Source organism: Choristoneura fumiferana, chromosome 21 (assembly GCF_025370935.1).
Source record: "Choristoneura fumiferana chromosome 21, NRCan_CFum_1, whole genome shotgun sequence".
Lineage (NCBI taxonomy): Eukaryota > Metazoa > Arthropoda > Insecta > Lepidoptera > Tortricidae > Choristoneura > Choristoneura fumiferana.
In genome coordinates, this window is record NC_133492.1 from 16,710,003 (window position 1) to 16,724,070 (window position 14,068).

The 14,068-nt window shown below is 35.9% G+C and overlaps 1 protein-coding gene and 1 pseudogene across 1 annotated transcript; both read right to left on the reverse strand.

The window, feature by feature from the left end:
• Positions 1-38: 38 nt before the first annotated feature.
• Positions 39-6,670, reverse strand: LOC141439663 (uncharacterized). Its single transcript, XM_074103998.1, has 4 exons — positions 6,408-6,670; positions 4,528-4,742; positions 2,886-2,995; positions 39-1,541 (listed from the first exon to the last, which is right to left on the reverse strand). The coding sequence occupies exons 1-4, from the start codon at positions 6,540-6,542 to the stop codon at positions 1,423-1,425; spliced, it is 579 nt and encodes a 192-aa protein (XP_073960099.1). The 5' UTR covers positions 6,543-6,670; the 3' UTR covers positions 39-1,422.
• A 3,763-nt stretch (positions 6,671-10,433) lies between these two features.
• On the reverse strand, positions 10,434-13,149 carry LOC141440020 (uncharacterized; annotated as a pseudogene).
• Between the last annotated feature and the right edge of the window lie 919 nt (positions 13,150-14,068).

Below are 14,068 nucleotides of genomic sequence, written 5' to 3' on the forward strand. Positions count from 1 at the left end.
CAGATGGAGTTACGATGATTCTTAAATTAAACAACCAATATACATAATAATTATATTGATACAATACAGTACAAAATAAAAAATTTAAAAAGATAAAAATTATAGTTCAACAACAGGCAGTCTTATCGTTAAAGAGCGCCTTTCAAGGCTATCTTTCGGTACAAGATTTTTTTCATTTGATACAATTGTAACATTTAGTATAATGTTACATTACGAGTAGATTGTAGATGTTACATTTGATGTAATCGATTTGCTTGAGAAATAAACTAAACAGAAATTTATGATTAATCTTATTTGATATGCGTTAGGTTTGGTTAACACCACTAGAACATGAAATTTAGCACAAGTATATATTTTGTGCAACGTTAATAAAATCCAACATGTAATTTTTGCCAATTCTCACGGGATCATTACAAAATTCCGAAATTTCAATTCATCTACTGGACCTAATGCTTCACGCGTGTGAATTTGTTTGAGAATTATACTTCTCGAGAAAATTGAATTATATCAAATGTATCATTATTCGAAATGTTACAGTTATATCAGATATTATTATATCATTTATCATTATATACCCGAAAATTCGAAATCGATATGTTTCTTGAAGGAAATTGCAACACAATTGACAATAGTGATATGTGCCCGCCAACTACTAATCAAACATCAGATTTATAGTCATCACCCACATTACGCGATTAGCTGTCAACAATATATTTTGATGTTTAGGCACTTCTATGTCGTCAGTGATACTGCAAATCCGCTTTGTCTACTATACGCAAATACCGCGTATCTACACTACGTGCAGTTGCACAGCTGTTTTTTCCGTTTTTTTTTTTCAATTTGGAGAAAAAATGGGAATTGGCTAAATTTGTCAAATTTATGAAGTTATCTAATGGTAGTTATGCGGATTTGCACAATCTTGGACAATGTTGGTACAGTTGAACTATTTGTATTCAAACCAACTGTATAATGTTCTCACAATAATTATGATTCAGGACGAATTCCATTGGCAAGCAAAAAAGCATTTTTTTTTCTGTAAAAACGGTCTGCCAGAGAACTGATATTAGGAAAATAGTACACGCGAGCTCAAATTATTAGCTATTTTTGCAGCTGTGATGAATGATTTGTAATTATTGCTCGAATATGGATTAAATATTGCAGACATGGTGGTTCATAGATAAATTCCCGTTAACCACTAAAACCTAAGCAAACACGAAAAAACGGGTGCTGACTGACAACGAAAATGCCAAAAATATAAGAGAATATTGATACAGTTTGAAAATACCACAGAAATTTCGAGCCCATTATTCCATTAAAAACAAGTACTCTATTATCCAAATCTACTACTAAACATAGCCCAAGGGCTCCTTGCTAGGTCAGCTTTCGGGGAAGGTGCATTGTAATATCCCTGAGCCATATCCACTAGGGACAGGGGACATTTGTAAACGTCACAATTTTCCAGTAGAGTTCCCATGCGATGTGCTGCATCGTATATGGTATGCTCCAACGGTTCTTCAGGAAGCACTTTGGATAATGGTAACCTGTAAATAAGAGAGATGATATTTAAAATGAAATGAGGCAGTGATTATTTTTCCTACATTTTTAAATCGAGAGGTACTCGTACATGCTTTATAGTTTAATAAGAACTTCTTCACACGTGTGCGTATCTATCTAGTATCATAATTTTTGAAATCAAAATCTAAACGTTTGTTTTGTAAGTAGGCTTAAGTACTTCCACTAAACTTGCTTTTTAGGCTACAAAGGGCTCTTGTTCAAGGCCGGTTTTAATTGATGATTTGAAAATCGTTATCCAATGTTTGTCATAATTTCAGCTAGATATAACTATTTTCACAGAAACCGTATTTTTTTCAAAATAACACATCGTCATCCTGTAGAACTATATAGGTGAAGTTAGTTAAATTAACAGTTAATGGGTTCAAAGAAAACACCGCCAAGAGCGTGTCGGAGACGCCCAAAATAGGGTTCCGTAGCCATTATGAAAAAATTAAGTAATATTTTTCTAAGGATTTCCTATTTTATACGGAATCTTCCAAGTTTAATAGGTAAATTTTATACCTTAGGCTGCTATTTACTCTATTAATAATTCTACTACTAATCATTCTCAAGCAAACTTAACCGTTATAGTTTTTCTTGTGAGTCTGATATACTTACTACCATCCTGATTTTTTTACAAATTTTTCCACCCACCGGTTTAGATTTAGAGGGGGGCGGACGCTCGATTTTGATGAAAATTTGCTCTTTAAAGTTGAATATTTCGCAAACAAATCACTGAATCAAAAAAGTGTCATAGCAATCCCCTAATGGTTTTAAAAGAACTATCCAAAAATACCCCACACTATAGGGTTGGATGAAAAAAAAATCACCCTCACCGTCTAAAATGGTCTCGCCGGAAGACCAGCGCTGGCTCCACCAAAGGAGTCTGCATTTTTTGCTGAGGCGGGACCATTTCGGGCGCATATATATAGGTATTATATTTTTTTCTTTTTTAATTATTTTTTTATTTTGTTATCTCATTTTATTTTATTTCACTTTATTATTATTATGTGTTTGTTCTGTATCTTTTATTTATATGTGTGTGTCCCGAATAAATCTTTTCATTTTCTTATTTTTTTTCATTTTCACTTAAAAAATATTTTTATTTTATTTTTTTTTGTACCATTTTGTCGGCATACTTTACATATATACCCGTGCAAAATTACAGCTTTCTAGCATTGGTAGTCCCTGAGCAAAGCCGTGGACAGACAGACAGACAGACATGGCGAAACTATAAGGGTTCCGTTTTTGCCATTTTGGCTCCGGAACCCTAAAAAGAGGCTAATGATAAAACCTTTGCTTTTCTTTAAGGCATAGAAAATATAACTTACGAGAACAGAGTCTAAATATTTCCTCGACCATGTTATTCCCGTGCGGCACGATGCGCTGCGTTGTTTCGCATAACGTCTTCAATATGCATTGCCGGCCACTGTAACCCATACTGTAAAAAACATTAGTTATGATTATAAGAAAGAAAGAAAGAAAGAAGACATTTATTCACTAATACGGAAGACACACAAATACTATAAAATTTACACAATAAGACTTATTTTCCACGGAACATTTGTTATTATTGACTTTAGGTGATTAATTTGATGAAATATCGAAATAATATTGCGTCAATATTGAGAGCTCACGAGCAATTGCCTTTTATCCCATATAATAAAAATAATAATATTTTGTGACAAATTACAGTCGAGTTCGTAAACTTCTGAGCAAAAATTTGTACAAAAATATATGGACACGCTTCTACGCCGTTACCAATACGAGTCGTGCTCACATATTTTTGATCAAATGTTTGCTCAGAAGCTTATGAACTTGACTGTACACCAATTTACCTAGCCCCAAACGAAACAAAGCTAGTACAATGGGTGCTAGACAACGGATAGACATACATATATAGATAAATATAAACTATATTGTATTTTTATGTTAATTTGATTGGCTTTGGCTTAATTTTAAATTGTATAATAAATTGTATTAATAAATTTATATACTTAATAATTTGACCTAATTTTTTTTTTAATTTTATGAATAAATACACACAAATATCCAAGACTCAAGTACAAACCGTCCCAGCGACGACAAAACACTCGCCCGATCACCGGATGACTAAATTGAACATTGTTTTGTTTATTAAGCTATTCTCCAGCTTCATTTCTGTATATCAATTATTTCCAAATCCAAGTAACTATTTAGTATTGGATAGTTCCGCATATCTGTGATATACTCGACGTAGAAAGTTATACATCTCGATATAACTTTACACGCCGGTCGCACGCCCCGCGGAGGGCGTGCGGGGTTCTATCGTCAAGTCACGGTCTTCGCGGGAGATGACACGCTTTATTACATGTTATTTGGCACGTTCTTTGGTGTGGGTTTCTTGGTAATTTATGTTAATTTTGTGGGCTTGAATTTAACTCCTAATAAAACGAATCGTCGCTCGAGACGACTTATAAACTTGGCACTAGACCAACGAATCAACGAAGTACAAGTGAAATTAATGATTTAATTACAAATGGTCCAACAGAGGAAGTCATCATGGTTAGAAAGCGTAATTAGCGATTTACTTCCTATTTAAAAAACAAGTGAGTGTGTTTTTATGTTTTTTACTCCAAGTCTTCTGCTGTTAGAACACACACAAAGGTAGCATATTACCTCCTTAGAACATTATATTAACGCAGTAAACTCAAGAGTTCACCGAAAAAAAAAACGTACCGTATTATGATGCTTAGCAATAAAAGTTTTATATGTTTCCGTCAAAAATTTTAATATCCGGTTAAAAGTTAGTTCGATTTATCGATGGAAATAGTAGTATTAGAGTTGTAAGTTTGTTCCATTTAGCGGAACAGAACGCGTTGTAGTTCACTTGTATATGTCACCTTTTTTACGAACTCATTTAAGCAGTTTACGTTCAAATTTTTTTCATTTATGGACAAATCCATACTTAAAAAGAACTAACACTTAACTTACTTGTCCAATATATCCTCAATCTTGCCGTAGAGTTCTCGTCTGCTTCTTCTCTGGGCCATGGGTTTCCTCCCCTTCTTTTTATGGTAGAAGGCCAGGGTTTCTGTAGCGTTAGGCAGCTCGTACGCAATGCCCCAGTTCAAGCCAAAAGTGAAGGTGCCTGGAGTTGAAGATGGAGCTGGTTGACCAATGAGACCCACTGTCATGCAACCGGCAGCCTAAAAACAATTAACATTTGGAATCATGTTATCCTTGGCATTTTATTGCAAAAAAATAAAAAAAACGCAAAGAAAAATGTTTCTGTGTTTAAAAACAACCATATTTTTAAACTTTTCTAATTTTATACCGCCGAGCCGGCCGTGGTGGCCGAGTGGTTTGACCTATGGCCTCTCAAGCAGAGGTTCGTGGGTTCAAGACCCGGCTCGCACCTCTGAGTTTTTCGAAATTCATGTGCGGAATTACATTTGAAATTTACCACGAGCTTTACGGTGAAGGAAAACATCGTGAGGAAACCTGCACAAACCTGCGAAGCAATTCAATGGTGTGTGTGAAGTTCCCAATCCGCACTGGGCCCGCGTGGGAACTACTGCCCAAGCCCTCTCATTCTGAGGGCTGAGGCTGGGATGATGATGATGAATTTTATACCAAAAATAAAACTACCTATTTAATTAAATTTTTCGAACACCCCAAACTCCCCTGACATGTCCTCAACCCAGAATTGGATAAGTATCAGGTAATATTAGCCATGTGTTACAATTTGGCAAGATTTCTCTATTGAACTTAAAAGATGATTACACCACTGATGATAATTATGGTGCAGAACCATTTTTACTGATCAATTCATCATAATTTGATGAGAAAGTGGGCAGAGGACTGTTCAAATTTTCAAATTAGTGGAGAGACGCCCTTAAATGGATCAGCGAGCTATGAAGACGGCTATGCTCGAGGTTTCTCTTCGGGATTGAATCAGAAATAAGAAAATACGTAGAAGATCAAGGGTCACCGACATCGCCAAGCGAATTAGCTCATTGAAGTGGTAATAGGCGTGCCTTATAGCACGTAGAACAGATTGCCGTTAGGGCTGATAAGGTCTGGAATCGAGGCCACGGATCGGCAAGCGCAGCGTAGGACGTCCAGCAACGAGATCGACGAATGATCTAGTTAAAGCGGCAGGTTAACGGTGGACGCAGACCGCTTCTAAGCGAGGCAACGGAGGTTTATGACTTGTCTTTACGATACCTTCACCAAAAACCGGCCAAGAGCGTGTCGAACACGCCCAAAATAGGGTTCCGTAGCCATCACGAAAAAATTAAGTAATATTTTCTAAGTTTTTCTAAGTTTTTTATAATTTTTTTTTCAAATTTTTCCACGGTTTAGATTTTGGAGGAAGGGGGGGGGACGCTCGATTTTAATGAAAATTTGCACTCTAAAGTTGAATATTTCGCAAACAAATCACTGAATCTAAAAGTCGTCTTAGCAACTCTTTAATGGTTTCAAAAGACCTATCCAACGATACCCCACACTATAGGGTTGGATGAGAAAAAAAATCACCCCCACTTCACGTCTATGGGAGGTACCCTAAAAATTTTTTTTTTAAATTTTTGATTGTACCATTTTGTCGGCATAGTTTACTTATATATCCGTGCAAAATTACAGCTTTCTAGCATTGATAGTCCCTGAGCAAAGCCGCGGACGGACAGACAGACAGACATACATGGCAAAACTATAAGGGTTACGTTTTTGCCATTTTGGCTCCGGAACCCTAAAAAGATAATTTCGCTCTTACTTAGAATTTGAAGAGGTCCGACTCGCACCCCCTAAGGGGTAATAAGGGGTAAGGGGGTAAGGGTCATTACCATTACTAGTAACACATAGCTACTTACGGAAAAACTGGAACCTTCAGGAAACGTGACATATCGCCGTTTTCTAGACAGAACTTTTAAACTCGAACCAACGTTCTCAGTCCACACCAATGTTAACAACCCGCACAATACAATCGAACCTTGATTTAAAAACATTGTCTTTATTTATTTATTTTTTTGATTTTTTCATCTAACCTCGACCATTCCAGCCAATATTAAACCAGAGGTCTGAGAATTATTTTTTAAAAGCACTAGCACACAGAATGAATGGCAAGCAAGTGGTTCCAAACTGTACCAAGCGAGATAACGGTGGTTTGTTATCACAAATGGCAAGTTGCTAACAAAATGTTCGGGAATTCCACATTAGTGATGTGCTGTTGAACACGTTTTGGACCGAGTTTTAAGATTGAGGGCAGTTTGTCTTGGCCAGCTTTGCGTGTTGCATGTTAAATGAAAAATTGCACAAGTATTTTTTATGAGTAGGTACTATTACAGCGAATAAATGGTCATAAATCATAAATAATTTATTTGCATAAAAACATGGTACATATTTTGTGGTATGAAAGAAAGAGAGTTTCACATGTTTAGCCACTATGTGCAAACAAATTTTAATTTACAAATAAGTGTATGTTTTAATCTAGAATCATACAATACAAAAATACTAACATTACAAACATAATACAGTCTAGCGTGCCAGGTGGTCAGTTTTACCACCTGCCAGCGGTATACAGCCTAGTTCCTACACAGTACTTATATTTTAAACTATATATTTTTTATTGTTTGTTTTCGTTATGACTGCTTCAAAATTGATCACCTACGAGAATGCACACAATGATCATGTTTTGTAGATTCTATAAAGAAAACATAAGCTCAGTAGAAGTAGGTAACTAAGTAAATCTGAATTTAATAAAGCATAATAAACGAGTAGCGGATAAAGCAACTAATATTTCCTTAGCAAGCTCTGCTTGAATTTTGGGTATTGTATCATTGCTACTGTCTGCTTAAGGTAAGAAATATTTTGTACTCTAAAGTTGTTTTGTTGTTATTGTGTATTTTTTATTTTTGTAATGTCATAGGTACTGCTTTTGGTGATCGATAAAGAATATTTGTATTGTATTGTATTGTTGTTGAAATCTTAACGCTCTATCATCATCTTCACAACAATGCTTTGAGCGAAAAGCACGGGTTGAAAGATTATGACAGGTGGATGCAAGTAGCGAGTTGTCGTTCATTGTGGAGTTCTAAGGAGGAGGCCTTTGTTCAGGAGTGGACGTCTTCCGGCTGATGATGATGATGAAAGATTATTTAGCATCTTTAGCTGAAGAGTGTTCCACTGTAAAATTTATTAGACCAAGACTCAGAATCAGTTGACGTTAGCGGTTGATGGCATCAGGTTCAAGGAAAAATAAGTAAATGTAATGTGAGGGTACCGAAATGAAATGTAAAGGCATGTTAGAACTCTCTGTAATCCGAATAATCAAGACACATAATTTAGCAATCTTTATTATATGTGTGTAATTAAATATAGTAGGTAATACTATTTATTTAGCTATTTATTTATTTATTTCAAAGAAACTTACACAGTATAACAGTTAAACACTAAGGCACTGCGCAAGACAAACACTGAGAAGAGAGAGATTGAATGACAATCCAACAAAACAACAATTCATAAATTAAATGTAAGTACATATAAAACAAAACAAACGTTTAAACATTTTTTTTAAGCACAGGTGGACAACCGTACATCCATCATCTCACAGAACCTTAAACATTCATCACATACGCAATTCCATCGACCATCAAACACGTCACACTCTGGAGCTGATGCAAGAAAGCCATTAAGAAGGCACTGTGCGCGAACTAGCGGCGACTGCCTGCGAGCAACGGTACGCGCAGACGGGACCGCCAGTAGGGGGTTATTGCGTGGCCTTAAACAGAACTTGGTCAAGAAAGGAACATGTAAGCGCACAAGTTGCGCCACCAATTCTGCACAGTCAGAATCCCCGCGTAAAGCGCCGCAAAGCATAATCAACAGAGAATAGTTTAATACATGATTACGATGATGATGGCTCCATTGTTTTCTACGACAAATCCGTAGACTGTGACACTCAAAGTTTCTTGCATTGGTTTGAATATTTCAACAGAGGCCAAGTTTGATCTCGAACATTCAAATTAAAATAATCTAGACATCTGTAGTAATATTCAATCTTCTTTTTGTTGTGTTCTTACACTGAGTTACCTACTTAACATTTTTATTATTTTGAACACACGTAATACTTAAACAACAAAGGACAAATATAACTTTAATATTAATATAAAAATAAACATAAATATATATTATAATGTTATTATGTCCCACTGTTGGGCAATGGTTTCCCCCATGTCCTCCACTCGACCAGAGAACTAAATTACAATACTAAAAATCCGAAAATAATTGTGATTTTGATGCACCTCGGTTTTCTGCAATGCTTAATATTATTGTGAGGCAGGTACAAGAAAAAGTCATTGTATTGTTTAGTAAAATAAAAATAAAAAACCCCAACCCCAAAAATACCGGGTTTGTGGCAGGGTTCACATGACGTTAGCGGTATTACCCCTTTGAACCGCAAATGCGATTCGCTGCGATAATGCGTCAGTTCTTGGGTCGCCTGAGGCGTCGGTCGACCGGGGCGACAGCGCCCTTATGAAAGATTTCATGTCCAGGGTCCTAAATCTCAACAGCAAGGGTCGCAAACTCATAATTATTAAGGAAGAGTACTTGCGGCGCTTGAGGTTTTGGGCCTGATCAGCCGCAGCCCCGGCTTGTGAGCAGATTGCTGGGATGTAGGACAGAGCGAATGTATGTAAAAACGGTATTTTTCTTATATCAAAACAAACATCTTCTCATAACTCTTCCTTTAGAACCTACAGTTAAGGTACTCCAACTTTTTGAACTATTTTACAAAACCTTCTAAATTTGTTTTAAATACAATAAAATAAAGTTACATACAAATAAATTTGTTGCTTGTTCTTTCACTCTTATTCTAACATCTGACTCGCTAATCGTTTTTCGTGACTTACGCAATCAAAAGTTTGTGATAGGTCAACAATGTTGTTTAAACATCCTATTGTATTATTTCATTCTCATACTCATCCTTTATTTACAAATTGTTATCAAAAATACAAACTGAGACATGGATGCACAGAAAAACCAGAAAAAGACCAGCACTGGGAATCGAACCCAGGTCCTCAGCACTCCGTGCTGCGTGCTATAACCCCTACACCACTGCTGGACAGGCTAGACACGAATTTTTCCTATGCATACCCTTATTTTTACTATGCTGCTGAAGCAGCAGCACTAGCGACATCTATGCTTCGACGACAGACGTCAAACTCTTTCGGAACTAACCGCTCACGCAGACAGACGCAAACTACGGCAACCGAACCCAGACAAGAGATGAGTGAGATGAGAGATGTCTCAGTTTGTATTTTCGATACGGTTTCACGGGATACCCGTAAAAATAACAAATTTGGATTAAGATTGGTTTTTTGGAATCTTTTTGTATTTTTATTTCAATTCCAAACTTTTACTTTTACGGTCATCCCGTAAAACCTAAATTAAAATACAAACTGAAATATAGATGCACAGAAAAACCAGTAAAATAAGACCATCACTGGGAATCGAACACAGGTCCTCGGTATTCCGTACCGCGTGCTATACCGCTACACCACTGACTGGTCACTGACCAGTTTGTATTTTCAACAAATTTGGAGTTGAAATAAAAAAATACAAAAAGACTCCAAAAAGCAATCATAATTACAAATTGTTGTCTAACACAACTATTAAACGATATTCGTAACTATTGGCATCATCGGGATTTCTAGGTATCAAATATAAGAATTCCTTTTTCTGCAAAGTGGTAAAATCGAGATGATTTAAAAATCTATATAGCCATCGCGTTCAAGGTAACAAACAACATAATTCCTCTAATCTTCCTTTCTTTTAGCTTTTCTCACGTAACGCTAAGAAAATAGCAACCCGACGATAAACATTTCTTTAAACAGATGCTAACTATTAAATCTACCCAATCTACTGCTAAATAAAGCCATAGGATTCTTCGCCGTATCTATTTTTTGGGAGGAGGTGCATATTATAATAGTTGCCTTGAGCTAAGTCTACTAATGAGATAGGGCATTTGTAAGCATCGCAGTTTTTCACTTATTCGCGCCTATACGGTGAGCTGCCATCGTTATACTGCTGCATGCCAGCGGTTCTTCGGTAGAGAAGCTTTCGCCAGTGGTAATATAGGAAGACAGTTTCGATGAAATTTAACTTACAGCGCGTAACACATTTAGAAGTAAAGCAAAAAAAATCGTGAACTTTTGAGGTTTTTAAAAAAAGAAAACGGAAAACAAAGGCAAGTTGATACGAAATGTTCCCAACTCAGTATGATGAATGATTTAGGTTGGTTTTTATAGCTAAGACATAGAGTAGATATAGAAAAAATCTGTCCTGAAGAACTTTCAACAATTTTAGTGGCAAGAAAAACTGCATTCATTCATTTCCAGATTTGTTACCGACAGGCAGACACGGACTAGAACGTAAGTAATGTACAATAAATAGCAAAGACAAATAGTTGCATATTCGATCAAAACACCTAGAATTATAACGTACAAGTGTAGTAAATGCTTTTTATATAAAAACAATAATATTTATTCAGACTTTTCAATCCAATTCAATCAAATTTTTATGAAAAACTTATTTTTATTAGACTTACGTAAATAATGTCCGGAACATTTCTTCGATCATGTTATCACCGTGTGGAACCATGCGTTGCGTGGTCTCACATAGCGTCTTAAGAATACACTGTCTTCCATTGTAACCCATACTGAAACATAATTGTAAAAAAGTTAAAGAATAAGTAGGTACAACACACAACACACAAACACACGCCTGTATTCCCAAATGGGGAAGGCAGAGCACACGAAACGTTACCGCCTTGGAGCCACTTTTAGGCAATTTTAGGTTTTAAGTTTGACAAAAACGGAACAATAGTGACAGAAATAAGTAGGTATTAAATCTGTCATAACCTATTGTAGAGTTGACTGAACATATTAAATGATATTGTAACGGATAACTCACGTCTTAAACCGAGTGAACATGTACAATACAATACAATACAATACAATACAAAGACTCTTTATTGTACACCACCTCTTTATTGTAAAAACTATTGTGATTGCAAGTGTGTCAGACCATAAGGCCTCAGATTTCTCCATTACTTATCCATGAAAGCTTCAAGTTTCTCGTCTGCTCCTTCTCTGAGCCATGGGTTTTCTTCCCTTCTTGTTGTGGTAGTAGGCCAGTGTATCTGTAGCATTAGGCATATCGTATGCTATGCCCCAGTTCAAAGCCACAAGCTACCAAATGTTACAGATGTTAGAGTTTAAAATCTGGTATCCGGTTCAAAAGGAATCGGTCCGAATCGGGTCGGAATCGGTAAGGAGGTAGTTTTTTTTTTCAGATACCTGTAGTATAATATGTTTTTGTATGATCTTTTTTGTTCTCCAATAAAGTAAAATAAAATAGAGCGTAACACCAGATAATTGTTCACTTACACACCATCTCATAATTTCGTTTTTTTTTTTTTTTACCAACTTTTTTTACGACAATATGAGCAATGGTTAAATTTATCCCTGATGGACAAATACATATTTAAAAAAAACTAACTACTTAACTTACTTGTCCAATATATCCTCAATCTTGCCGTAGAGTTCTCGTCTGCTTCTCCTCTGGGCATGGGTTTCTCCCCTTCTTTTACGGTAGAAGGCCAGGGTTTCTGTAGCGTTAGGCAGCTCGTACGCAATGCCCCAGTTCAAGCCAAAAGTGAAGGTTCCTGGAGATGATGATGGAGCTGGTTGACCGATAAGTCCCACTGTCATGCAGGCAGCGCACTATAAGACGATTGGTTAGTTGGTTAGTTCTACTACTAGTCTGTTTCCGCGACTTTGCACGCGTAAACTATTAACTCAAGCGGTCAAAACCGGTCGAATTGAAATCCCGGGATGGAGGATGCTCTAAAATTAAAACAAATTTCGTGTCTGTAATCTTAGTGGTTGAAATTTAGTAATTTTATCCCGGTCCTATGAGAATATCGGATAAAAGTAGCCAACGTGTTATACAAATCGGCCGGATACCATTGTACATTATAGATGGTTTTTTTATTGTATAGCGATATAAATTTAAACCAGGCATGCATGTAAAAAAAATGACAGTAAATTGTAGTATACTAAATACTCCAAATTAACGTTTCGCTGTTGTTTTTTTTATTTGCCAGCAAATGGTCTATTTTGCCTGATTTCACACGCAAAAACACATAATTTGTAAAATCTAACACATTCATTTGCCTAGCAAGGATGTAACAAAATATTTCCGTGACCAAAATTGTTGACACGTTCTAGTTCGTGACTTCTAGTGCCAACGCCGTTCCTTTCGTTCGTCTTTACTAAATCCGCATTTTATACATACATAAAACCCAAAGAACCACTTTCCGGGCAGAAACATATCATTTTCAATTTTCCTTTCCACGTTCACAACACAAATAATATTAGTGCGCAAACAGAATTCTAACAACTTTTAGCAGTAAAATGCTACTCACGGAAAAACTGGAACCTTCGGGAAACGTGACATATCTTCGCTTCCTAGACAGAACCCTCGATCCGGAAGAATTGCTGACGTCTTCGGACCATCCCAATTCCATTAATCCGAATATTAGAACCAAGCCTTTCGAATTTAGAATCATGTTCTTTCAAATTTTTACTACACTTTTAATCTGTGATCGTTTTCAGGTAGTGTGAAAGATTATTCTTTTTTTGTTGGTAGGTACGCATGTGGATTGAATGAAAAGTTGTCCCAAACTGTGCAAGTAAAACAACGGATGGTTATTTTCACAATCAAGGTGTTAACAGTTTGAGAAATCTACTAACGGTGAGTTTTGGAGTAGGTCTGTTTGCTGTCAGTTAGAGCCTTCTAGACTATGCCTCGATTCAATTGTACCTAATTTGTTAAAGGAGGAATAATTAAGAAAAGTGGTTCATTCCATTAGCAAGCATTAACATTAATTAAATTTTAAATTTAAATTTTATTAAGTAAAAATTATGAAGTCAAATTTAATTACGTGTAATTTTTTTATTACTGCACTGACGACCTCTTCAAAATTACAATGTGCTTAGATTATAGGCGTCAAGGGTAGCACTGCCTATTTTCATCAAGTGATACAATAATATATTTTTTTAATAATTAAAACTTCTTATTCAGACAAAATACTTCGTTTTATTAGCATTAGAAACGATTAACAATCTTAACGAGTCTTTTTATTGAAAAACGATTTTAAAAAAAAGTAACTATTACTTAGGATACCAAATAATGTAAAATTAAATGATCATAATTGCTACGTAATTTCTTGCTGTGAATTTTTAATAAGTGTTTTTCAAAAAAAAAAGACACACGTATCGAAATACTCGCTTATTCCTTCTAATGCTAAAAAAAATGAAGCATCGTCCACGTATTAGATTAGATACTTACAGCCTATTCATAAAAAGTTAGAGCCTCCTTGAAGGCTCCTTGAAGGCCGATGCTAAAAAACATGATTCATAAATGTCTGTTAGCGCTAATATCAATCGATCAGGCTCTGCTAAAGTTA

Bases quoted from the DNA above. Each gene is read 5' to 3' on its own strand.
- LOC141439663 (XM_074103998.1), bottom strand. From the start codon at position 6,542: ATGTTTTTAAATCAAGGTTCGATTGTATTGTGCGGGTTGTTAACATTG. The intron at 4,743-6,407 runs GTAAGTAGCTAT...AATTGTTTTTAG, and splicing joins CTGAAGGTTCCAGTTTTTCC to GCTGCCGGTTGCATGACAGT. The intron at 2,996-4,527 runs GTAAGTTAAGTG...TGTTTTTTACAG, and splicing joins ATTGAGGATATATTGGACAA to TATGGGTTACAGTGGCCGGC.